This window comes from Hetaerina americana, unplaced genomic scaffold (assembly GCF_022747635.1).
Source record: "Hetaerina americana unplaced genomic scaffold, ioHetAmer1.1.p SCAF_10, whole genome shotgun sequence".
In the NCBI taxonomy this organism is placed as follows: domain Eukaryota; kingdom Metazoa; phylum Arthropoda; class Insecta; order Odonata; family Calopterygidae; genus Hetaerina; species Hetaerina americana.
In genome coordinates this window covers 65,226,128-65,253,024 of record NW_027286070.1, presented here as the reverse complement: position 1 = coordinate 65,253,024, position 26,897 = coordinate 65,226,128, and the positions used below count along the sequence as shown (strand labels likewise).

At 42.5% G+C, this 26,897-nt stretch overlaps 1 protein-coding gene across 1 annotated transcript in view; it reads left to right on the top strand.

Annotated features, from left to right (window-relative positions):
* Positions 1-24,387, top strand: part of LOC139700349 (homeobox protein SIX2-like) — a 244,571-nt gene extending 220,184 nt beyond the window's left edge. The window contains exon 6 of the mRNA XM_071598989.1: positions 23,574-24,387. Coding sequence (XP_071455090.1) covers positions 23,574-24,387 — 814 coding nt within the window. The remainder of the gene's footprint in view (positions 1-23,573) is intronic.
* Positions 24,388-26,897: the final 2,510 nt, after the last annotated feature.

Sequence of the window (26,897 nt, the reverse complement as noted above, 5' to 3'; positions counted from 1 at the left end):
ACCGGAATACAATCTCGTTTGAGGACGTCCATTCTTTCCCTCCGCTTATGCCTGGCTCCCTCATTTCTCCCTCCTTCACCGTCTTTCTTGCATGTTTGTTTATTTATTCATAATCCTTCACCTCACACCTCTTTCATCATTATTGTTTTTACACGCTCCTCCTTTCCTTTGATTATTTACTCTCGTCTTCTCCCGTTCTCGCATACGTGCTGTAGCGAGGGGAGTGAAGGGGGGAAAAACTAAATCCTTTTGATTCCCCACGTTTATGTTTCTTCATTTGTTTTTGCCCGCGGTTCTCTCTCTGTCGCTCGCTTTCTCGCCGGTCAATTTTTTCCACACACGCCTTACATTGCCGTCTCGTTTTATTCCGCATGTTTATTCATCATCCATCCTCCTTTTTTTCCTCCTCCTTTCGTTCGCGAGACAAAGCTATCATAAATCCCTCCTTCGCCTGTTCCCACCTCCTCGTCCCCCTCCCCACTTCGGAGGCGGACGCCGGGTCTCAGAATAGGCGCGTACACAACACACACGAATACACAGCAGCCCGGGCACGTCCGAGCGAGTGGTAGAGCCTCATTTAATATTCATTGCGGTCCAGATTCTTTTTTGTCATCTGACGTCTTTTGTTTTTGTTTAAGGAGATTGCGCTCCTTCATCATTTTCTCTCTTTCACACGCACTCGGTCTTGATTTCTCTCTCTCTCTCTCTCGTTCCACACGCTCGATCATTTTGAGGTGTGGCCGCCGTCAGCGAGAGGATGCCTTAGAAAAAATCTCTCTTGCATCGGGTGCTCGGGTTTCGCTTCGAGTTTATAATTTTTATTTTTGTTCCTTGAGTTCCATTCTCTTTAATTCCCTCTCTTTGGTCTCCCAATCCTTCCATCGCACTCTTTATCTCTCTCTACATCTATCACTGATTCTCCCAAGGAACATGGCACGGGTACTTTTTCCTCCAGAAAAAAAATACATTTTCACGACGGGATTCCGAGTAGATTATTCGGTTTGCATGCGATCTCTCTCTCTCTCTCTCTCGTTCTCCCCATGTCAGTCTCTTGTTCCATCCGGGTGATCGAATTACGTGTCCCGAGGAACTAATGACCGAGTGCATTGGATTAAACATGGTTATTTATTTTCGGGTGTGAAGTTGAAAAAAATGACAGCTGGTTTACTCCCGACGCGCTAGAAAGTCCTTCGACGGCAATCTCCATGAGGTGTGCAAGTGATGAGATACTTGGGAAGAGCAGACATTCAGAGATTGATTCATCAGGATTATAGATTATAACTGGAAAATAAAACTTTCTCATTCAATAAGAGTAACTTCTGGGGGTAAAGGTGAACCGTGACTCGGGAGGAGTTTTAAAACCTACATTTTACATTTAGTGCGCTCACATGTAACGTAGCCAGCACTAATTCCAAACATCACAAGCATTACATTATTTTCTCATGCCACAAGTCTATTGCAATATTTATGTATAACTACATCATTACAACCTATATCTAAAACCAGCTGGAATGATCAGATTTACTGAGTAAAAGAATTTATTTTTTGAGTTTTCCAATATATTTAAAGCTAATAAGATGCACACAATTTGCATTCAATCACTAATATGAGCATCCGTACACGCACGCTCATTAAATAACACATATTAATTGTTCCAACTTTCTTGGTAATTCCCATACCCTCGGATACTCAAATTATTGGTTAAACGGGTAGCCACATGGACAAAGGCGTACTCCGTCGTCAATAGAAATCGATTATACAAATCTTCATTGCATATAAGTGTCCTCATTATCTCACTTCCACTTAATGTTCTGAGACAAAAGGATCAGAAAAACCAGTTACAAATTCCTTAAAAATTTTATAACTGACACATTTATTTATTGATCCATTGCAATCTCGAGATATAATTAAATTGAATGGGATAACTCGGCATTTCGCAAGGCGTATTAAAATTTCACCGGGTATCAAAAATAGTTATAATTAATTTTGAAAACATGTAGATTCCATATTTTATATTTCTCCTATTTGGAAACATTTTATTGATCCCTTGGAGCAGGAACATACATCGGGAGAGGGAGCAGGGTGGAGTGGTCATTCCCTCTCCCCCCGATATTGGAAAACTGCTCAGCATTTGCCAATTATTCCAGGGTAAAGGAAAGATCAAAAAGTAATATTTTTGAAGAATGTGCTGAGCGTTCTGGATCTGAACTATGGTTCAGCGTATAGAAATATAGGACTATGGTCAAATTTATGTGAAGACGCAAAATATTTTTTTTCAGGACATTGTCCAGTCCACCAAATGCATTCCATTGGAATCGCTTTGAACTTCATGAATAACATTTCTGATTCAAAGAAAACTCTTGTTAGCGAAAGAATCTAGATTGTCTTTATTGAGGGAGGATGATGATCGACCCCCAAAGAGAGGGAGGAGATGAGTGTCTTGGAAAATTACGCAGCTTGGCAAAGCAGTCTCGGGCGAGCGTGCAATTGCTCCATTTCGGGTGCATCGAATCTCCTCTCGACCTTAGTTTGGACAATGCTCTCTGGCTTTCATTGACGCAGAGAGAGCCAGAGGAAGAGAGGGGCGGCCGGCGAGGGAAGAGAAAGCAAAACAGGGTGGAACGGAGGATGAGGGAGACGACACGGGAGGTCGTGGGTCGGTGTATTACTCGTTGCCGCAGGGAGGACTTGCGGGAGGCGACTGAGGGGCTGCGGGTGTAAGGGAAGGGGGCAGGCAACGGGAGTGGGGGTGGGGGGTAGCGGGAGTGTCGAAGAGGGGGAGAGATGGGACTTGCCTGAGAAGGGCTTCAGTAAAGCTGGCAAATGTGATTCCGTTTTCCGCCCGCGGGAGCCCTAATTGGCGCTGCGGTCGTAATTAGTGCACCGGGGGTATTGGACGGCGGTCAGGGTAAGGGGAGGTGCGGGTGGAGGGGGGATAGAGGAGCCAAAGGGCGTTCAGGCCGTCGAAGTGAGCGAGGGGAAGGGAGTGAAGACCCTTTAAAGGTTAGATGAACGGAGGGGGGGTTAGTGGAGACCGTAGACTGTGGATGCGGGGGGGTAGTGAGAATAAGGGGTGAGCGGGAGGAAAGCCCTCAGGGGAGGGGGGAAGGAGTGTGGTAGAAGGCGGTAAATGCGAGGGAGGAATAGTAAGGATCCTGAGTGCAGTTCAAGCCTTGGCGGGGACGTATTCGTGTGTCGTTTCCCTGCCTGCGGAAAGCGGATTGAGGGATCTGAGGAAATAGAATTAGACTCGGGTAACCCATAAATGTGGCCTGACGTGAAATTATTATGGGCAGCCATTTTCGTACCTTATGACCATCTTGCCTAAGATCTCTATAATCCTCTCCTTCGTGTTATTAAATTGAAGTGTATGTGTTACCGAATGATTCTATGAGTGAGGCAGCGTATGATTTTTTCATTTCCTCCGCAAAACGGTGGCCAATGGGATGGCACGATATTGCTCTCGGGGCGAGCGCGAACGATCCATTCACAATTTATTTCCGCGTCACACCCCCTCTCCCCCTTCATAATTTCGGCCCATCCGATCCAACAGTCTGCGAAAATTATGCTTGGGATCAAAATGATGATTAAATGGCATAATTAATTTCCGCTTTCCCTCAAAAGCCGCAATGCAGTTTTGGCTCAATTTTGAGATAAATGTGAAACAATAAAATAATTTAAATTTTACAACTTATTTGACTATTTTGCCTACCTTTTAATCTTTACCTCTCAGCAACTCAAGCCCCTCCCCCCCTTCCACCCTCCATGTTCATCTCTCCCTTACTTTATTTCTGTATTTTTAACGGTCGTAGACCGTTTGGATACGCGGCAGATTTTGATCAACGTTTAAATGTGTCTTATTCAAAAAGAGATGGTGACATTTTAATTGGCTGTTTTATGTTTCTATCTTAATGCGGATTTCCCCGAGGGCAATACTTCTACCGTCATATTTATTTAGAAATAAAATCCTGTGATTTCACAGTCTGCTTGGTGTTCTAGGTTCTAATTTCAGAGTATTGTGAAAAGGTGTCGTAGCACAAGTTAATGTTTTTGACAAAAATAGGCCACTGCAAGATAATCACATTGAGCTTATTTACTTCTTATACAGCAATTAACATGCTATGGAACACATTGGCAAGTAAAAATCCTACTATTTAAAATGCATATGGTTTTTTCAATGTCGACTTTTATTTTTTTCGCAAAACACATCAGTAAAGACATGCCTAGTCGTAAGAATAGGGACTACAATATTTCCATATGAGCTACTATATAGTTGACCAACTAAGTGAGACATAAATTATCGCTCTATCTGTCAAAGGTGGCCATGATGATGCTATTGGTCGAGGGATTTTGATTGCAGTGCACTCGTCATTTTTTCTGCATTTACATTATTTTTTACCTATTTAGCCAACGGCGGGAGAAGGCAAAAAAATTTCCCCAAACATTGCACATCACTTCTGCTCCTTTCCGATCCCACGCTCCGAAGTAAATAGACACAGAGGCTCATGTTTACACTGGTCTTTTTCTTTTCCCACAAGATCTAGTGTCGACAGGATCAACTTCTTGGTGGCCATTAACTCACTCGATGTGTAAATGCAAGATGGCATAGAAAAAACATTGGCCACACCAGGATACTTGAAGAAGTGGACAAAATGTGATCCATTCTAATATTACATACGGTTTTCAACGAGTGGTACCGCATAGGTTTCAGCATTGATCTATTCTATGATCGTCTTAAAGACGATTCCTCGGTCATAACGAACCACTGGCGCAGATATACGAAGATTTTCCGGTACCTATCACCAACCATTTGATGGAATTGATCGACAAATACAGTGCCCACACCCCCAAATGTTTAATTTTGTTGTAAATCGATTAATTATGAAATCAATACGTGAACTCATGGAACAAATGTTTATCAAAAATAGCGATAACTTACATTATCAGTTCTAATGATTATTTCATTATATGACCGTGACTAACATTCCGAATCCTAAGGGCGACCTTCAAAATGATCACCTCTAATTGCGCATATGGTAAAAGATGTAAAAAAATGCGCGTAGAAGATAAAAAAAATTGGATTTATATTATCTATCATTGGAAAATATATCTCCAGATAAATTACCAATGCATCTGAAAAATGCGTCTAATACTGAGGGCTAGTTAAAAATATCTGAGTTGCAATTCATTAAATTTGTTATGATGCCCGCGATATTACTTCAAAGTCTCAATAGATTTAGTCTGATTAATGGCTCTAAGCACATTTACAGAAACAGTATTACCATAATTGTGAAACTGAAGTAAGGTTCAAAGTGTTTACAATTTTATGTTTATTTCATGACAATTAGGGCGAGGTTAAATATAGCAACGATTTCCTGGATAAATATAGAAAAGTAAAATTATGCTCTAAATTCTCGATTGCAGCAGTTTTCTTATAAAAAATTAATATCTGGGGTGTGTCCAACGAGGTAGCACATATTAGTAGCTGTAAGGAATTTTCAAAACGAGAAAAAACCATTCATCCTCAAACTGACCGGACCTCCTTCGAACCAGGGAAAGGAGGAACCGAGTTAGACGCTCCATCAGCGAATCCCTAGCATTTCTTTGCTCAGTGTGGGGCTGGAATTAAACTGCCCCGGGACATTTACCCTAGTTGTGAAGTCTGCGGCAAACTTTGTGTTTTTCTACTGTTATACTATTTTTGATCATCGAGTTTTAAATCATTCCACCATAAGATTCGTTAAAATATGCTCATAATGAAGGAGAGTTGAATAATCCAATTAAGTAACTAGTAATCATACATTTAGCTTTGAAATTTGCATTTTCCCATAGTAAAAAAACGTGGGAATCAACATGCAGTTAACCAAATCAAAAAAGATGAATTCTTAGTTTTCTGTGCAGAAGAAATCATCAGGATTAATCGATTAGCTGCGAGATCAAGAGAATGAATTCGAAATTAAAATATGAATGCCTTGACATACCTCCGCGTTGTCATATTTGTGTGTTGCTTTGGTAGTTTGATGAATCACCGAAGAAACCGAATCGCAGGCGAAGAGAACCTTTTGGGGAGGATTGAATATTTCATAAACGTTGCCGTTGATTGGCAAATTCATCCCAAAATACCATTCCATCTATTGAAGGAAGAAGGCAGGATGTTTTCGATACACGTAGTCGTGGCCTGACGGTAGATGGGAACCGCACTGGGAAGCGATTGCGGCAGCGTAACCATTTCCCAATTCAACACCCAACGCCCCTTCCCCTTCTTGTGTGTTTATCCGACCCCAACCCCTCGGCCTCATTCCCAAGCTCTCCATCGCCCCTCGATTCGCATCCGTCCAAACTCAGTGCAAAGACCATTCCATCAACCGCAGAGCTTCCCATCCTCCTCCCCTCCCCTCACCCTCGACTCCTTGACCCTCGAAAGAAAACCTCACCTCCGCCCACCCACCCAAAACACTTCAATGCTTCTCCTCCTCACACCGGGTACCGTGGCGCCAACGAAAGGTTCCCTGGGAAAAAAACACTTCGACGAGCACTAAAGTAGGGTAGTGGAGAGGAGGGGAGTAAAAAGAGAGAGGGATGTTGCCCCAAGATGAGGGTTGAAGTCGTCAGGGGATGGAGTGGTGTGGGGTTAGGGGGAGGGAACGATGGGTAAAACAAATGGGGAGGGTACGAGGCCTTCATAAGTTCCCACGCGAGTTTTTTAGCTGACCTCTTCTTAATGCCCATCCTCTCCCTCTTCCTCCCCATCATCCACCTACCCCCAGCCCGCTTTCCCATTGATGCGGGGGCGGGTTTGCGTTGCGTGGGGACTCGGGGAGACATCGGTCTTTGTGGGTTTAAATGGGAAACGTTAACGGAGGGTTTGGTTGGGGATGGGGAATCCCGCGAGGCTTTCGGAGGGGGAGCGACGCACGTGGAGTGTACGGATGGGCGTGCGGATGGACCCCCGTGGCGTTGGTGCCGCTGGTCACTCAAGAACCCGACCCCATCGCATCAAGGGCCAGAGCTCCCGAAATCCTCGAGCGGGGGCGGAGGGGTGCGGGAGAGAGAGGGAGAGAGAGGGTGAAAGGCTTCTTTCTCCTTGGTTGAGGATCTTTCATCTCCTCCCTTGTCACAAGCGCCAATAGACCCGTCAGTCTCCCCGTCGCCTCACATCGATTAAATGGGAATCAAATTTAATACTCTTGTGGAGTCACCAGGTGTGCTCACTGCCAATTAATTGGCCTGATAATGGATTTTTAGCTTCGGTAGAATTAGTAAAATGGCGTCCTTTAACGATCAAGGAATGATGGGAGGGGGTTGGGAGAACTGCATGTGATTGACATTGGAGAATCACGGGAAACAGTCAATGGAAGAAGTCAATCAGGGTAAAGAAAAAAGACAAAATATGGAGAATCAATGAAGACCTGGCAAAAACTTTTAACTGCAAGGCTATTACTCGTGCGCCCTTGCGGCGGCTTGCGGTGTATTATGTAGATGTAGATGTAGATTACAATTTGAATTTGATCAACCGTTCGGAGAAGACATAAACCTTTCTGGTAAAAATTATCAGCACTTTTCACCCGGAAAAGCGCTATGACATATTGAAAAAATGGCAAAATTTGTTGAAAAGATTACAAAAACGACTCTGAGCATTAGAATTAATTTAGACATTAGGATTAGGAGTATTTATTTTCATTCATGGAAGAAGTCTTGATGAAACCTTCCTGTAAATTTAGCTCATATCACATTATCTCGCTTTTGTGCTATAAATGTGATTGGCGTAAAGACTGCGGCGCCATTTCAAAAGGTATATCAGATACTTTTATCTGGATGTATTTATTCTATCGTTCTATAGAATATTGATTCATCAAGCAACGCATATATATCATATGCGTGAAATTAACTGTTATCTAGAATTTTATTGGCTAGCTCTGCTTACACGAAGCAGGAAGTACAAAATGTTGATCAACTTACAATTACAAAAAATTATAAAATACATAAAATTACTAGGTAATAAAAAATTGAAAGAACAACAACAGAACAATCTGTTCAATTGGTATCTCATTTTTTACCCACACGGTATCTATTTAACAAAGCTTATAATTCTACGAGCTAAGGCATGACAATGCAAGCCGCACATCTCGGGTGGCACCCATAGCGCAAGAAAATCAATAAACCGGCGTTTCACAACGACGCGGAGTTTTGAAACAAAGCCTTCGTTTCCGATAAGCGAGTTCACGATTAGTTGGTGTCGACAAGAGGAAGGCCCAGCGGAGCGAAAGTCCTCGCTTCGGCCCTTCTTAAAAGGGACGGCGGACGAGAGAGAGAGATGCAATCCCTTCCGGCCTTCCTCATTGGAAGCCATAGCAACGCGATGGACGCAAAACACCCCACTGAGAACCTTGAGTCCGATAGATACCCCTTCCCCACGTCCATCGAAACCTACCTCTCCCTATAGTTCCAACCTTTTCACATATTGCTCTCTCAATTTTTCGCATGGAGGAGTGCAATGCAAAAAACGTTGAAGTTGCAGAACCGTAAATCCGTCCTTGCATTTCTGCTCTCTGAATTAGGAATCGCATACATCGAACCGACGAGGAAACGAATCGCTTCATAGAGAAAATTTCAGAAAAGAAAGAGATGATTTGTCAATAGAAGATTTTGAAATTTGATTTTATTGAGTTTCATACTTTTATTGCATCCATTTATCCGTATTAATCCCTTATTTATCACGAATGATATCCTCCGGGGTGAAAAGTGGGATTTCACTCTGTTTTTTTCACATTTTCTGACGCTTATTTCGTTGCCATTATGGCTAAACAGTTTGTTCCTCACTTGCCGCATTAAATACAAAAAGAATCAATACTTCAACGGATAATGTATTTGACAAGGACTCCCAATTATAAAATCAATGCTATGATTAATAGCATGTGATTCTTGAATTTGAATCTTGATGGCTGAACGACCCTACGACGAAGACCTTCCAGTTTCGATCGAAAATCTATTTGTGATGTCAGAATTTTACGTTAGTCACGCGTTTGAATTTATCGTGAATTGACAATTTTAACAATTGAATGAAAAAGAGAATAAAAAGAAAAAAAATGTTTAAGTGAGACTGCCTCAATGTAGATTATTAAAACATTCTACCTTTAAAAGTGGTCTGATTTACATTAGCACGAAATATAACTTAGGTTAACATCACTTAGGTTGTAAAATACAAGAGAAGACACTAGACGACAGAGTTATAACAAATGAAGGAAAAGACACCCGCGGCGTAAGTTATGACTCAAACTTATAGATAGAATACAACTTCAGCAAATAGTAATTTTAAGATTGCAATGCAAAATGTGGACAAGAAGGACGAGAAAACTTCATAAATATCAGATATAACGCTGCGATCATCCAAAAATTACTTTGATCGAAAACATGATACAAAACATAGAGTCAGGAAGAGTTAAGCTTAGACTTAGGAGCCGAAGTTATATGTTCAAAATTTCTATGGGAGAAATTCCTCGCCAAATTATAGAGGCACATCATCATTTTGAACTTGTGTGCGGAGAAAAAACCGAACATTCCGCCTGTCAACACCTCATCGTTTTCCCAGTCACTGTGAATAACGAGTGTCCACCCTCACCTCGGACCTCTTCGTATTTCCCTCTTCCTACTTCTCGCTTTCCGTCCAGACCACGCACCTACGCACCACCGTGCACCACGGGGCTCTCCCGCAAGGCTTTAAAAGTTTAATGCACATCCTCACCTCCAGCTGAGAGCGGAGCGGAAGCCATGAAGCTAATGGAAGATACACGGATTGTGCGGCCGAAGAGCGACTCCCTAATCCCTCCCTCCCCATCTCTCGGCGCACTCTAAAACCCACCCACCCACTCCCTGCCCGCCCCGCCGACTCCCCCCCCCTCCGCGCGCCTCCCTCCACCGCGCGCCTCCCCTCCCGACGGAGAGGAGCGGTGGTCGAGAGGTGTCCCGCTGCCGTAGTGCTTTGACCGTTGCCTTCACATACTCCCCACCAAACACGTCAATCCAGGATACACCCTGCCTCGTACCGCCTACTGCTAGCAAACTTTCAAATACCGCCAGGAAACAATTCTAGAATTAAAATAGCATGAACTCAAGGTCGGTACAATTTCATATTTAGGCGGCTTTTATGTTTCTACCGACCGAAATTTATAAAAAAAAGGTGTCAACGTGGGAGAGAGAGAAAAAAACACAGCTCACGTATCGTCGATCGGTTCGGCCGCTGAAAGTTGACGATGGGAACACATAACTTCGCACATGACTTGGGCGTAAAAATCGAAATCCCACCACAAGTAAGTAGGTAGGCACGCACTGCCGTTGCCGCGTATTTTTGCGGAAGGACTCGGTACAAGGGAGGGTGAGAGGGAGAGAAGAAGTGTGGACAAGCAGGGGGTGAAGGGAGGGGAGGAGGTGCCAGAGGATGGGAAGTGGTGGGAGGAGAGAAGATAAGCCGATTTCGCGCACCCGTCCACCGGACGCACAAAGCGGAGAGAGAGTGGGAGTGTCGAGGATCAGCTCTTAGCGTGTTGTGGGGGCCCCAGAGGTGTCTGTATAAAAAGGGTGGGGGGGCAGGCGGAGGAGTGAGGTGGGAGGGGGGACGGAAATGAGGTGCTAAAAGGAGACGGACAGGAGGAGGTGGGACGCTAAGAGTGTGTTTAGCCAGGGAGAAGGGGAATGAATGAATGGAAGGACGCAATGGAAGGGAATGGAGAGGGGAGATGGAGGAGGCGGGGAGTACATGAAGTGAGAGAGTGGCGGGAGTTGGTTTGGAACAGTATTTGAGAACGTGAGTGAATGATATATGACCGCCGAAAATACGGTCGGAATGGTGTGTTCACCTGCTCGTGGAGGCAAGAGACAACCCGCTGAAACCAAACGAGTTCCGGCGGCAGTGTTATTCAGAGAGCCACAAGGAGAACGGTTTCACTAATTGGCAGATTTTACCGCGCATGTGAGCTCTTAACGCTGTGGCTTGGCTTGCATAATCAAATTCACGTCAGGCACTTTAGTGAGAGGCACACAAATGAGCAGTATGGCGTATGCAAAGGAGTTATTTTGTCAAAATAAGAGTTTGCAAAAGGATAACGACGGGAAACTGCAAGTTAAAGTTGGACTGAAACGGTGCAGTAAAAAAGCAATCATATAGAGTAGATTTATTTACTGAAATGATATGTGAGAGTAGTAGAAAAAATGTGTAGGAAATATATCACGGAATACTTATGAAAATACAAGATGCTCAATATAATAGGATGGCTTTGAAAATGGGGCGAAAAATAATGATTGCAGAGAATATTCTCTCAAAATACACAGGTATTCACATATCTGAAACTTCGGCTCGCAAAACAAAGGTGGCAATATGGAATTGAACGGACAGTGAGCTGAAGGCTTCATCAAACCGATTCTCTTGACGGCTACCGAATGTCGTAATCGACAACACAAATGTGTGCCTATTTGGTAGCATTGCCCAAATCCACTTCGCACGCGCCGAATGTGTATACCTTTTCCAAATTGCATATTCATAGCACGGTTGATTGCTAATTCAAACATTACACATTTCATACCCACAGTTTCGAGCCCAGTCACGAAAAAGGTACACAATTTGGGAAACAATTGATGTTCATTTCACACATTTTTAACTTTTAATTTCATTTACCCTTATGTTTAACCTCTCAATTATATTGCTGCCCTTCAGTTGGCATCTTGAATGAAATATCAAATGTAAAAAATCCATAGGCTGAAGAGTTGAAGTTTAAAGCTGTCAGATAGTTTAGAAAGTAGTATTCACAGAAGAGTGTTTTCGCTGGATGAGACGCGTGCGATAGATATCAGTTCAAAAATAGAGAAGGATACAAATTATCACTACTAGCAAAACAACTCAAATACAAATAGGCATATTAATAGATTGTTAAACTTTACCTAAAAAATAAGTGTTTGCATGCAAACAAATATTATAAAACTATCGCTTATTACGGTTTTAATATTGAAAAATATTCATGAAGAAAAACGAAAATTGGTAGATTGGGTGGCAAATTAAATCGCAAAGCATACTTAGTTTTTTTTAGTCCCGTAGGTTATAAATGTCTTTACGGATCATTTCATCGCTCACAATGTGGATGCAATTATAAACCAATAATGAAAAATGTCAGCACTGGCATTGCAAAACCAAATCCTCTGCCTACTAGACGAAGCAGTGGAGAGATGGGAAGAGAAGTGGTGAGGAAGAGGAACAGTTAGGGGAAGAAGAAAGGGAGTGCAGAAATAGAAAACTCCAGAGAGATGAGAAGGAAGAAAGGATGGCCATGATTGAAAGGTTTTTTCGAGAGGGGGATAGTTGGGGGAGGGAGTCTGACGCCGTCCTGCTGCGGCCAAAGTAAACAGAGGAACTTAACAGGGGAGAAGTGGGGTCAGAGGAAAGTGTTTTCGGTTCATAAGAAGGTGGAAATGGGGGGGGGGAGGAACATGAAGGGGGGAGCCGCGGAGGTAGAGTGGGAAATGAGGAAAGGAAAGCGTTCTTCCTTTTCACTTAAAAAGGACACCGAAAACCAAATTAGGACGGCCATGAATATATGAACCATGAAACGTCTCCTCCTGTTAAAGGGATAAGGGTACAAATAGTATACCTAGATCCGTCACGGCAATATACCTACGAGAATCATTCACCAGCGGGATTCGAAATAAGGAAAGATTGTGAATGACTGGAATTTGGATCGAGGAAAACGGAAGAAATCTTCAAATTTAACAAGTTAGGTGAACAAAAGAGGGGTAAAAGTAACTGCTTATTTTCTAATTATGGAACAATTAATAGGACATATTTATTAATTGTTATCGATGGAGGTTATCTGCATTTGAGGTAACTTGAAAGGCGGGTGAATAATTAGAGAGTAATCTGCATCTACACAATACCCCGCAAGCCGCCGCTAGGGCGTGTGGCGGTGGGTGTTAGGTCAACACCCGTAAAAGAGAATAAAACCACATGCAAAACCAGCATGTTCGTGCAAACCTAAATCTAATGTGGGATGACAGGGCGTACAATAATGAAGATAAAACAGGTTCCGACATGAGGAGGCATATTGTGAGGGGAAGGTATCAAAGAATCAAGATTTTCCGTCCCCTTTAAATGCCACGACATAATGAGCTCCAAAATTGCATCGGGAGAGAAGGGGGAAAAGTGCATATGGAAAGAAAAAAAATTGGGTTTACCTCTGTTAAATGAGCCCACGACCTCAGTGATAGCCTTAAATGTATGCTATCATTTGAAATTTGCTACGGGCAATAATAAAATTCTCAATTTCAAAGCATTTGAATCAATTTAAATAGCCATTAAGTTTTACGTACTTTACTCGACGATACTTGCAAATCCTGTACAACCATCGCGGGGGGGTTGGAAGGCGATCGACATCTTCATCGGAAAAACTCTCACCAAATACATTCACATCTACATAGTACCCCACAAGCCGCTGCAAGGGCTTGTGGCGGGGGGTGCTAGGTCACCAACCGTAAAAAGGAACAATATCACATGCAAAACAACAACATGGAAAACTACACTCTCAGCGGCGTACACTCTCATACAAAAATCGCTTCATACAACACTCATGTAAACAAATAAAACATAAACCAACAAACTACTGCACCCCAGGATGCAGCACGAAAGCCATCCAACAATGCGCAAGCCAGGATAATAACCGACCCTGTAGCTAAAATCGGATAAGCATCGGGTAATCATAATGCAAGATATTTAGATTTCCAAGGGAACCTCACACCAGGATGTCCAACATAATGATCTCGTCACGAATTCCGCGAGAACTTAATCCTCGGAGTGTAACGCTTTTTCGCTTGGGCGAGCGGATCTCTTTGGGGAGAGAGGTGAGTAGTCACGGGAAATGGCGGTAGACGTGGGATTTAAAGGTAAAGAGTAAAAGGAATCCTTGCACACACATACGCACACACATTCAATGGGAGGATCGACGGTACGGGAGGAGACGAAGGAAAAAAATGAGTCTTGAGGATGGTGAGAGATAGATGGCCCTGGCGGATGACCTGTTAGATTTTAAGGGTTTTATCCGGACGTGTGAAGAAGCAAGGAATGACTCTCAAGAGCGTCATTTTTTCGTTTCTTTTCACCTCGCATGATACACCGTCCCACCTCCTATTCAAGCAGCGATTTCTTTGCGTCCTCAAGCCCCCTTCACGTATACATTCCGGGGAGAGTTGATGTGTCGGGAGGGAATTTAATTAAGGTGATGAGCGAAGCTATTATGGAGTCTTTTGGATGAATGATGAATTGGTCAGATGAATGCACGGTGGGGCAGCGAGGACATACGGGAAAATGCACGTATTTGATTTCACAACGAAAAATACGAGTACCGAACGTGTAGGCATTAGGCTCATTCAATCAAGGCAAAAACGAGCATCCATCGAAGGGGTTTCCTGACTTAGACGATAATTAATGCGTAGATGTGGTTTGGGGTTACCGATACAGCTCACAATAGATGCCAGGAGTCGTGCGTGACTAGGTAGTATGGATACAATTCTGAAGACGCCACTTACGGTGAAACGTGCCATAAGCTCTTCTTTTGTTCCGAAGTACGTCGGGGAACGTCATCCATTCGATATTTGGGCATCTCCCCGCTCCACGCCTGGGTTTGAATTACAAACGACGGATCTAATTCATTGCTGGCATAAAGAATTGTAAATATGCTTTTGAAAAATAACTAGAATAGAATATTTTCAACTTTTCAGTAGCTTATTTTTTTGCTAACTCTTTATTCAATTCTTATTTTATTATTTCACAGATTGAGAACTTATAAGAGGATTCGAAAATTCAGATAGCATGGGATGAGTACGTAGATTTCTTATTGAGGTAATATACCAAGCCTGATAATAAAGCGTTTTTTCCAACAATGAGAATGTTATTTTCTCACTCTTGGGAGATAATTCAGGCGCAGCAGCATAAAGTTAAGATCGAAAGAAAAGGAATCGAGATGCTTTAAGAGATCTGCATGAGTGAAGTGAACTGAGAATCCAATGGACCACCTGCCAATAATCAAGATCTAAGGAAATACATTTGAATTGCATATAATATAAGAAACAAGTAAACTATTTACCACAAAGGAATACATCAGACATATTTACATATTGAATCAAAAAGTTTAAAAAAAAGGGAAACATAAAATTTATCATATTCTATAATATAATCTATTGTAGTTAGAGCCCTTTCAACGTGGAAAAACATGGAACGGAATGAGCTTCAGAGGAATAAATGCATGAAATAGACCGTAAACGATGATTTATATAGAGTCATGAAGGGATTATCGCACGGAAGAGTCGAGCTGCATTAAACCAATTCTAGGATTGACGGCGACGATGTTGATGAAAGTGATTAATGCCCGTAAACTTATGCGGGTGATTTAACGGAGGAATCAACCGAGACACCGTTGGTGAAGCACAGCGATCGTGCTTGGGCCGATAGGGCGACAGGAGATGATGAAAACCTCCCCATCAAATGCCCCCCCCCCACTCCCCACCCTCAACCTCCTCCACCCCCCCTCCTCCACCGACCTCCCCCGCTTCCTCACTTCCATCCCTCCCACGCCACCCCCACCTCCATCTCCCTTCGACTCCCAGACACACCTCTTCAAAGACCCTTCTCTGCACTCTTTAAGTCAACCGCCACTCACCAGACGGTCATCAGGTTACCTCCGTCTCGCCCTAGCTACTTCCTCCACAAACATCAGCTTGATGTTTTCCTCTTCCCATCCACCCATCACACTTCTTTCTCCTCCCGCTAGCCTCCAAACCACCTTCTCTCTCTCTCTTCACCCCCACCCCCACACCATATCCACGTCTCCAACCCCACGCTCCAGAACGCTGTCTCTCTCCCTCCAACTCGTTGAGCTCCCCTTATTTTTATACCCCTTCCTCCCCATCCTTCATGCAGCATCCAAATCCCAACTCCCCTCCTTTCCGCTTTCCTGCTCGCTAATAACCAGGGCGAATTACTCTGCAGTCTCACCACTGAGAGGCTTACGTCTCCAGGGGACCAAGTAATGTTCATTTATTTCGGTACTGGACGACTTGGTCATTATTTTACATCTAAGTCAACAAAAACGAAAGGGAAGAACCTGAGACGGTGAATACCTCCATTCATAGATTTGCATGAATAAGATGGAAGGAAAGTGATAGATATAAAAAATTGTCTCGCACGAAGTTTATCGTGAAGATATATGGGAGTTGATTGGAATCAAAACATTTGCTATAATTTGGGATCAATCCGCAGATCTTCTACTTGTCACATTGCTGTCTGCATCACCTACGCTTCTAGAAGGTTTAGGTTAATGGAGGATTAATTTTGAGATTAAACTAAAACTTTTCTTGTTATTTCATCATAAGGAATTTTTCCATAATAATTAACGTTGAGAGACTCACTGACTCAATAAGGTAAAGTATATCAAGCCGGTCCTTTTCGAATCGGCACTGGAAAGAATGATATGCAGAAAGAAACAAAATTTTTTCTTTAAAGATGAGCTAGTAACGTAGTTCCAGGGACTCAGGAATCAAGGCTGCATTATAAAAAGGCATTAAAAAGCAAATGGCGCAACGTCCAATCTTACAAACAGTACATTGACCTTCGAAGCCCCCTTCACACGATATATTAACAGCTGGGAATGCTGTTAAAATATCTTTCGCCATCGGAACCCAAATCGCACTCAGTAATAGAAGTCTTAACAATACCAGATAACTTGATGTGACATTAAAAACTCGCAGAGGATACTCTCATTGGCTTCTCGTCTAACAGCAATTTAAAGCTTACTCATAGCTCATTGCAATGGGCTCAAATCTACAATTCCTTACCTAAAACCTATTTATTTTCACCCCACCTGATTTTCCTTCCAAATTTTCCTTCCCTCCTTCTTATGTCCCGCCCTCCTCTATCGCCCCTCATCCCCTAACCCATGACGCCGCTCCCAAACTATGCCCGACCCTCGATCTCTTGCTGTTCTATTTTTTCCACCTTGAACGCACCAGTGGGCCTGACATCTGCCGGCAGGTTCTTGAATATCGCCCGCAGACGCTTAGCGAAGTAAACCGCATGAAAGGGAGTCCGGGGTTGGGTGGGTGGGGGTGGGGGGGTTGCGGGAAGGAAGGTTGGAGTTGGGGGGCGAGGGAGGCCGCTCCCCGATCCTGACCTCGTGCGGACTTCCCATTCCCTCCGCCTCCAACTCCTCCCCCGCACACAGAGGCCGAACTCACCGCATTTCGAGCCCTCGTCCCACCTGCCAATTTTCCGACTGAACAGGAGTGGGTACTCAAGGTATGCCGAAATCAAAGTTGATCTCGAGGATGGCGTCGTCCGGGGAAGCTGGAAGTATTTGTAAGACAAAACGCCCTCCATCCTCCCGGTTTCAAATGAACGTGGATGAGGAAGTGAGTAGATGAGACTACGTTCAATGCATCCGACATTAATCAATTGAATTAATGGTTTTAGAGTCAGTAAAAACTGTGATTTGATAAGTTGGTGACTTCAATTATTGAATTAAAAGTTTACTTGATTGAAAATTATAAGTTTACTTATTACTTAAATTATAAGTTGGTTACTACCGTTCAGCCGGAGGGATATATGAATGAATCTGCAATCATGTCCGACGATATTTAAAGGAGAATCTATGAGGGGCTGAAGAATAAGCTTTTGCTGTGTAATGTGTTAAGGAGGCTGTAAGGTGAAGTTCAGAGGTGTAGAAATGGTTGTTAATCCCTCGATTCAACTTAAACTTAATTAAATTGGTCAACTGTTAAAATAAAGATCAAAAGTTAGCCGTTTTGTGAAGAATAGTTACGAACGAATAGAAATGTCGCATTGCTATTGATTATCCTTAGATTTGATGCAATGGAAGCAAGGATATCACTTTCACGAATCGAAATATTTTAAAAGAAATCATTCGAGTTTAAAGCTACTAATGAAAAAATATCTCTAAGGCTCTGAAAGGTGAAACCGCTTTGAAAAGTTAGGGTAAATCGACATTCGTCCTTCCAATTCTACGAATTACATCATTTCAACTGTGTATTCTAATTACATTTAAAAAATGTTACGTTAGATAGGGTTTATTGTAAAGAGAGAACAAATAATAATTTGTACAAATACTAATGCGAACATTAATATTCACTGATATTCATTATGATAGAATTTTAGAGGAAAATTGAAGCCATTTAATCGGGCTTTAACTAAATATATTTTTGTAAAAAAATTATTTCATTTGAAATATTTCCTCAAAACGTCATGTCCTATCGAAATGCATTCATAGATAACTGCTTAAAACAATTAGTCACTGCAAACAAGCTACGTAGTTAGGTACCAGGAAAAACATCATTTGATGTTTTCAATGTTTTCTAAATTCTGAGAAAACCTTTATTTTCCAGTTAATCAGACTCAGGGTGTGGAGTAGACTGAACATTGAGTACTTCCAATCAGTAATTTGACCATAATGTACGAAGGATACTTCTTTTACTAGCTTTTAATTCTTTCTCGGCCTGCCCTGAAGTACTTTTACTAGGACCCATCTCGATTTTCCATCCAATTAGAAGATTTTCTTCTTTTCCGAGAAACGCTAGCAAACATATTAATATAATGTTTCTACCACAAACACAACAAAAAAATGTAAACCATCCATTTTAAATTTCAAAAAGATTTGGTTAACCGCTGCTTCCATTTTTTGAGTGCTTTGTACATGGTTTTATTCAATTATTTGAACATTGCAAATTTGCTCTTAACAATCAGTTATAATACTTCCCTTTCACTTGTCCTGAGACTGGCTATCATCATCAATGAATTGCGATCAGTAGCTGCACACTTATGATGGGCAGAGCAAAAAACAGTGCTACGCAATCGAAGTCTCCCAAATTCTTTGGCGCTTCAGCCAGTGCTCGCATTCATCAGTGCCGTCCCGTGCAACCTGCCTCGCATAGTGGGACCTTACAAAAGTGAGCTATTGTCATTCGCTGTAGCCGTGGGTTGGGCTTCAAATGAAATGAGAGCGTGGCGTGGATCTGAGAGAGAAAAGAGTGAGGGAAGGTGCGAGGGAAGGAGAGGCAAGAGGGAAGCGAAAGAGCGTTGTTGCGGTTGAAGGGGAGTGGATGATAAGGGGAGGAGTTATAGAAATGAAATTTGAAGTTGTGGATCTCGGGAATTCGAGAACCTCTTCTCTTTAGACCTTCCCCCGATTAAGCTACCAAAGCCAGTATCCGACACCTTTTGCCAGGGATGCAGTGCTTTAAGAATCAGCTCACAGAGGAAGAAAGATAAAGAGTCACAGCGGGAGAGAGAACCCGCAAGTGGACTTGTACCTGTTTAGGCACCTGTATAACCTTCCTTCGAGGAAAAAGTGAACATTGTATCAATGCAACAATTTCAGAGTGTAAAAAGCATTCGTCTTGACTGGGATCGAATTATTTTTACACTCTGAAAATTTTGCATTGAAATGCATATTAGCGGATGACTCCGTTAAAAGTTACTGTTGTGGCATCTCCCGCAGTTTCTTTGGAATTTGAAGTTTAGATTGGAAAAATAGCGAGATTTTCCTGCAAATGAACTTCACGCACTTTTCCCGATACATCATCTTATATTCGTCATAGAAGCGGGCTGAAAACATTTTAAATAGAAAAAAATCAGCTAAAATTTGTCTATTTAAAATTTTTACAGCCACTGAAAAGTTCACCAACCATAATATATCAACTGTCAACCTTACTTCCAACAGCTATTAGTATTGAATTCGTCATGAAGTAGTGTCGTATTGAAAATTTTATGTAGACATGCGTCTTCTTCCTTCACATATAGTTACGTACGGGTCAACTGACTTGTTATATGCTTCGTGAATGTTATCGTCGTCAACGGGTAAGAAGAATATAAAGGAGGTTCAGAATGTTGATCTCGAGACGGGGCGATTAAAGTGAATATCTATTACCATATTCTAAAATATAATGCTTACCCTTTTCTTCATGAATAAACTACGCTGACCTAATCCTATTGGAGACCCTACTGGAGAGTTGTCCTAAGAAATAATGCTCAGGAGATGGACGGAGGGGGACGAGTTCGAAGACAAGTGCGAATCGGCGGAGTTAACAGCAGGAGACGTGGTCACAACGGTCGGTGTAAGGTGACCGCCAAAGGAGATGGAGGACTCTTGCGAAGTAGGATGGGGAGCATGGATGGATGGAGGGATCTTTTTTCTTTAGAGAAAGAGGGATAGTGGCAGAGTCTTGGAGAGTCGAAAAAAAACCCTCTCTCCTCCCTCTCCTCCTCTCTTATTCTTGATCGATCATCTCTTTCTTATTGGATATTCTTCTTTGTGTCGCGTGAGTTACAATGTAATAACTTTCAAGTTCAACCTATTAATTAGTTCTTAGCATAGTTTCGCTATTTACCTATTGCTTTGAATGGTAACGTATGTATACCTAAGGCCATCGACTTAAATGCCTACACATCTTTAAAAACTTTATAGTACTATGTAGCTGTAGAATTTCCTTACGGAAATCAATAGGGAAAATTATTTCATTGAGATACACAGTAGGTAATTACATTTGGCACAAACATCAATGTTTCATCTCTCGAAAAGAAAGGGTAAGCAGAGCGGCAGACGAAGAATTTCACGAATGACTTATAATTCTGCTAAATAAAATTTGTAGAAAGATTGACTGAATTTTATTTTAAAATCTGTACTTAACCGATTTAGTAAAAATGTCATGCCAAAGAGTGGCCAATTTTTTTGCGATTACCATATTCAACTACGTGGTACCTGCAGCCTTTTGACAAATCATGAGGTAGTAGAAGGAAGATTACCTCATAATTCTACAACGAAAGTATTTTTGAAGCGAAAAATAAAGATAATCAGAGTCTTTCCCTCTCACCTAGCCACCCAATCCATTCCCTCTATCTTCCCTCCTCGCATTTTCTTTCTCTCTCTCTCGCTCGTCCTCTTCTGCTCTTATTCCCTAAATTGCTTTTTGAGATTCTCCACCGAAAGGTTTTGGATTACCGAGGATGTCGGGTCACGCAGCATCGCCGTTTCCGTCGGCGTGGTCAAGATGCTGATCGTAAAGAGGAAAGAGAAGCGGGATGCAGGGGAACCCAAATCGCCCACCTTGCGAGGGAGGGATACGCCGTTCTGGCGACGACGCTGGGCTAGTCAGGCGGTCCAGTCCGTCTCTGCCGGGCTACCTTTTTTTTGCCGCTATTTCGAATAATGGAGCGGGGAGGGAGGGATTTGTAAGGAGATACGGGACTTAAAAAATTAAATCTTCACGTGAAGATTGGAGGAGAATGCTAAAGAGGACTTACTTAAGAAACCTGGCGAAAGTTGAGATGAAACCATTATCCGGGATTATAGGCGAATCGTCAGATAGATTGGTGATCGTTCATTAGAGCGAATAATCTGTGGAGTATTTACCTAAGTAACAAACCATGTTCCGTCCATCGCGTATGATTTGTTAAGAAGCAATCCTTAGTATTTTCTCTTAATTAAGGAGCATCTAAAATAAAATATTTATGAAAAATTCTATTTAATCCTTTGACACGAGCAGCACAAGTTGCACGGGCTAAAAATGTTTCTGCAGCGATTTCCACTTATGAATCGACCATTCGCTAAAACTTAGTCACAGATATTTATACACGTGAAAGATTTTCTGCAATTTAATAACTATGAAGCGATTCTAACATAACGGCACTTCTACTATATTCTTAAAATTTCTTTTACCTAATGTAATATCGGAAAAATTGGGTATTTACTAATTTAAAATTATTAAGATCCCTCGTTTGATAAATGACCTTTAAATACATAGTCATTATTCTAATAAAATAAAATTATATCTTATGATTTGTACAAAAAGTATCGGGAAATCTTTCGGAAAAATATATTTATTTCAGATATTGCTACAATGTCCCAAAATTCTTCTAAGTAGATCCCGTGAGCGTCGACACACTTTTGCCAGCTGATTTTCCACGAGTCAAAGGCTCTCTGGTAGACGGATTTCGGAAGGTCCTATAGGATATGTGTGCAATTTTATTTCACGGTACTTTGAGAGCCCCGTGATGGTGTCCTTTGAGTGAGGATTTCAATTTTAGGAATAGGCAATAGTCTGATGGTGCCGAGTCGGGACTTTTAGGGTGTTGGGGAATCGTTGCGATGCCGTTGCAGAAGGTCTTAGCAGGTATACACTCGAAATCTGCTCTTGGTTGTCCGTCAAGACCTTTGGGAGTACGAGTTTAGCGCAGATCTTTCGCATCACCAAATTTTCAGTGATAATGGTGTGCACTGTCATCTTATCAGTGTCAATACGATCTCTGATCATTCGCACATTTAACCGACGTTCTGAATTCAGCACCTCTTGCACAAGTCAGGAAAAAATAATTACCGATACTTTTTAAACTAACCTTGTATTTAAACATTTTCAACTTAAGTGATTTTCGGCAACTGAGATAGAACATGATTGTTTAATCACATGGTATTGATATCCCAATTGAAAAATTTAATCCAATGCATATTTTACCATAAATAATATACCAAAAATTCGAAAATATGTTTGTTTTGACGACCCAATGCCCGCATTTCAAAGAGATCCTCCAGCTAAACTTAAAAATATCCATCTGAAAGACAATGACCTCGTCTATCCGATTCACTCCGAGGGAATTCAAATAAATTTACGCTCCACATATTAGTCTCCGAATTCCATTAACCTGTTTTCTCCTCAGCAAGAAAACAGGATAAACTGTTGTACAAAAGGTGTGCGCGCTAAGATATCGGTGAAAACCATTCTCGCATGCTTCCGCGTTTCCACATTACTGCGAAATAATGTTAGGGGGTTTTCGATACTCGTGACCGCTGAATTTTCATCACAGAAAGCTCCACCGGTTGGATAAAGATGCATGTATTATTTATTATTACGATTCGTAGATGCTCCCCATACGTCAAATGTATATGAAGAAATCCGTGTTCCATTGTAAATGTATTATTTACACTTGTAGTTATCAGAAGCTCAGTCTTCCGCGACAGTAAAGAAGGAGAATCAATTAAAATATTTAAATTTAATAACTTCAATCTTCATTTTCATTAAGCAATGAAAATTCATTCATACTAAAAAAGAAGTTAATATGAATGCGAACATTATTTTTACATTAAATTCGAGGCCCTCAAATGAATTTATCATTTAATATCATTGAAAAAAGTTCAACTGGCCCGAATATCACATTCGCTGTACTTAATTTCAAGCTATACATTTTCTGGCAGATGCAAGGAACTTTCACCCCGAAAGGAATGGGAACATTTTCAGATTCACGATTTCATTGATACTTTTCCTGCTGATAAATTAATATGGAATGATTAGTGATCGTAATGGGTACTGATTACATTTAGTTCTCCATTTAACTGAATTTCAAATAGCTTTTATACAAAAATATCGCTTTCCTCGTGGGAATATTTAATTTTACAATTCAATGTCGACCTATTTTTCGAATAGAAAATGAACCAAAGAACAACTCCTGACGTTTTCCCTCCTCTCATCCCTCAAAATAGGATGCAACAGCAGCAGCTACAGGCCCAGCTGGGACAAACTGCATCCCCGCACCGCAGCTCCAACCACGGCGGCCTCCCCGGCTCCCCACCGGGGGCCCGAGGGCACGCCCCGTCCTCCTCCTCGTCCGCCTCCTCCCCGCCGGGGGCAACGTCGCGGGCGCGGCAGAGGAAAGGCGGCGGCGGAGGCGGCGGGGGCGGAGGCGGAGGAGGAAGCCGTCGGCGGCGACGCCCGGGCGACGATGAGGAGGACCAGACGGACGATGACGAGGACGACGAGATGCTCGCCGACGACCTGGGCGACAGCGACCCCGAGTTGGACGTGGGCGGGTGCGGCGCAGAGTACGGCGCGGGCGAGCGGCACCATCACCACCACCACCTGCACCCGGGGCCCCCGCATAGCCCCTCTGCCGACTCCAACGGGAGCAGCAGCGTCGGGAGCATCAGCTTGGTGGGGTCTCCCGGGGGCCCTTCGCCGCCGCCGCCGCCCCCCGTGTCGCCCACGCCGCCCGGGAGGGGGGCTGGCCACCCTTATCCACCCCCTCCGCCCCCGGGCCTCCTCTCCGGCGCCCCTCCCCACCTGCCCCCCTCACCCCCCTATCACCTTCCGCCACCCCTTTCCCTCTCCTCCCCGCTGCCCCCGCTGCACCTGGCCTCCCCGTTCCACCCGCACCATCCGCACCACCACCACCATCACCACCACCACCTATCGACGCTCCCCCACTGCCCCCTGCCCCTCCTGCCCCTACCCGTGCCGCCCCCATCCACGGCCCCACTCTCCCTGCACCGGCCCTTCTCCCCGCCGAGGCTGACGTGATAAGGGAAGGCGGGGTTCCCACTTTTTTCCCCCGATGACTCCGCCCGCCTCTCGGCCCGGGAAAAGAGGTTAGAAGTGACGAATGGGAGGGATGGAATTGCATCCCCACGACGGATTGTTTGTCGCTCCTTGTACCCAGGTTTCTGGGGGATCCGTCATCCCTTGTACGGTGTCGAATCGCCGGGTGGGGTGACCTGTGGCACGTACTTTTGTCCGAAGGAAGCGGACTAAGAAGAGTGAATAGAAATGGCAGTGATGAATATCCAGCAAAAAAGTAGCGTGAGACAAGTGTTGTGGATCCATGCGGTTGGGAGGGAGCGGAGGCATGCATCGTCGCCAGAAGGCCCGCGCCCCACTCTCCCGCGGCGCATGTGGCACAAACTGGGAGTTTTGACTCGAGGGAGAGGTTTTGAGCATTAAATTAATTTATTTTGTGACTCAAATCGAAAGGTTATTGCGTAATAAATGGACAACGGCTCTCTTGAAGCCTTCTTTAATACAATTTTTTCCTGCTGGCCAGACAATGAAATGTAAAAATAACTATGGTGCGGTATACTTGTATACGTATATCCCTCTCAAACGACTACACGAAAGAAAGTATTTGTTTGCCTCCTGTCAGAGGTTTTATGTTTCATTTTTTTAGAACCGTGTAGGAGAAAACCAATTTTCAGGATAATGTTATCACTAAAGTGAGAAATAATTGTTTACTTGGGTTCTTCTCTTCGGCCAACGACTTTAGTCTTTCGTAGTAAATACTGACAAAATAATATTTATGAAATGTGACCACGTTAATTTTTCCATCGTTGTATATTTGGGCAAGGCAATGAGTCTCACTTGTTTACCTCGTTCTCCAATAAAAAAAAACATATCAATCTCTCTGGTATGGTTGGCCTAAAGGTATTGTAAAGCTCAACGGATCACCAATAGAAAGAAAAATTCCATTTCAGTCTATCTAAATAAATTATTGATTGAGAGCGTCAAGTGATAAGAAGCCAAAGGTTGTGCAATAAAGTGTAAAAGAATAAGGGAACGTTAGAATACAGCAGGAAAGATTATGCAACCCAAAGAAGGCACCAAACTCGATCAATTAAAACGAAAAACAATTCAACTGCTTTCTAATAACATGCTCAAATGCAATAAATTTGGATTACAGAGCCTTTACTTAGTTCGAGAAATTTTTTTAGTTTTTTTTTTCGACATCACCAGAGAACATGGGTTCATTTGAAAATGGTATAGGCATTATAAATTTATATTAGAACAAAGGATTTGACCTAGATCTTAAAACCAAAATCTGTCAGTAGGAAAGAGTCAACCCTTATTTATAAACAGCAACAACGATCAGGCGGTAGGAATGGACTCTCGTCTGGCTCATTTTATTCAGTGCATGGCCAGATGCCATTATGTTTCAGTAAACTGTCGAAATTTTAATGGGACGAAATGCAAACATTTTAGTGGCTTCTTCGGAAATAAAAAAAATGCTTAGGGCCTAAGAGTGTGCGATTGTGTGTTTGTACTAAAAAAAAGTGATGTTTTCTTTGGCAAATGTGCAAATAAAATTAATAGAATCAGTCTGGAAAAGGGATGACTCCTCTGGTAAGAAACGTTTAATAGATTTACAGAGGGAGATAAGCGGAGATATAGTTTCTTCCGGATTTGGTGATACTATTCAAAGGGAGCAGCTTTTGCGGGGCTGAGCGTTACTCAGTGGTAAACGAAGGACAGGAACACACTGAAGCTCCCAATTCCATTGGCTGCCTTCTTCATTCCCACATCACCCCTTTCCAAAAACCAATTCTACATTTGTGTGTGTTTTTTAAACGTGTGTGAGTGCTTGCGCGTGTTTTGCATTCGTTCCTGGCACGCGGAGTTGAACGGCAAGAGTGTGGTCGACGGTCGGAGGAGTTCGACTTCAGGATCCGGTGCAGATCGCAGAGGACCCCCCGAAGGATGTGTGAGTTCATTTCAAAGTGAATGGAAACCCGTAAAGGACCAGGGATTGAACACTTTGGGGGAGCAAGACTAAATGGATGGTTATGAAAAAGTGAAAACTTCGAAAGACTTTAGTCCAAACAGATATCATTGCTATGAATCTATATTGAATCTATAAATACTATAAATATCAAATAAAAACTATTTGTAGATACTGTGTAAAACTCAATTTTCCCTCCCTAAATTGTGAGAAGAGAGTTCTGTATATATACAAAATACATCTCCTTACTCAAAAGACATATGTTGTTTTTTATTTAAAGTCGTAATAACTAATTGTTTTATGTTTATTTCTCTTGAGATTGTTTGAAGTTAAGGAGAACGAAGAAAGAAAAGATGGGACAGGTCATACTCAATTTACGGAAATTCGTCAAATGATCATTAAGTAGATAAAAATATCAATATTAATTTTCTTTGCATAACAAACTACATCAAAATAAGGGCTAATAACGGAAGATAAAAGCACAAATCGGCCTCTTAAGTGAAAGTTGATGGACGTCATTTTGTAGACATTTTTCCTATTA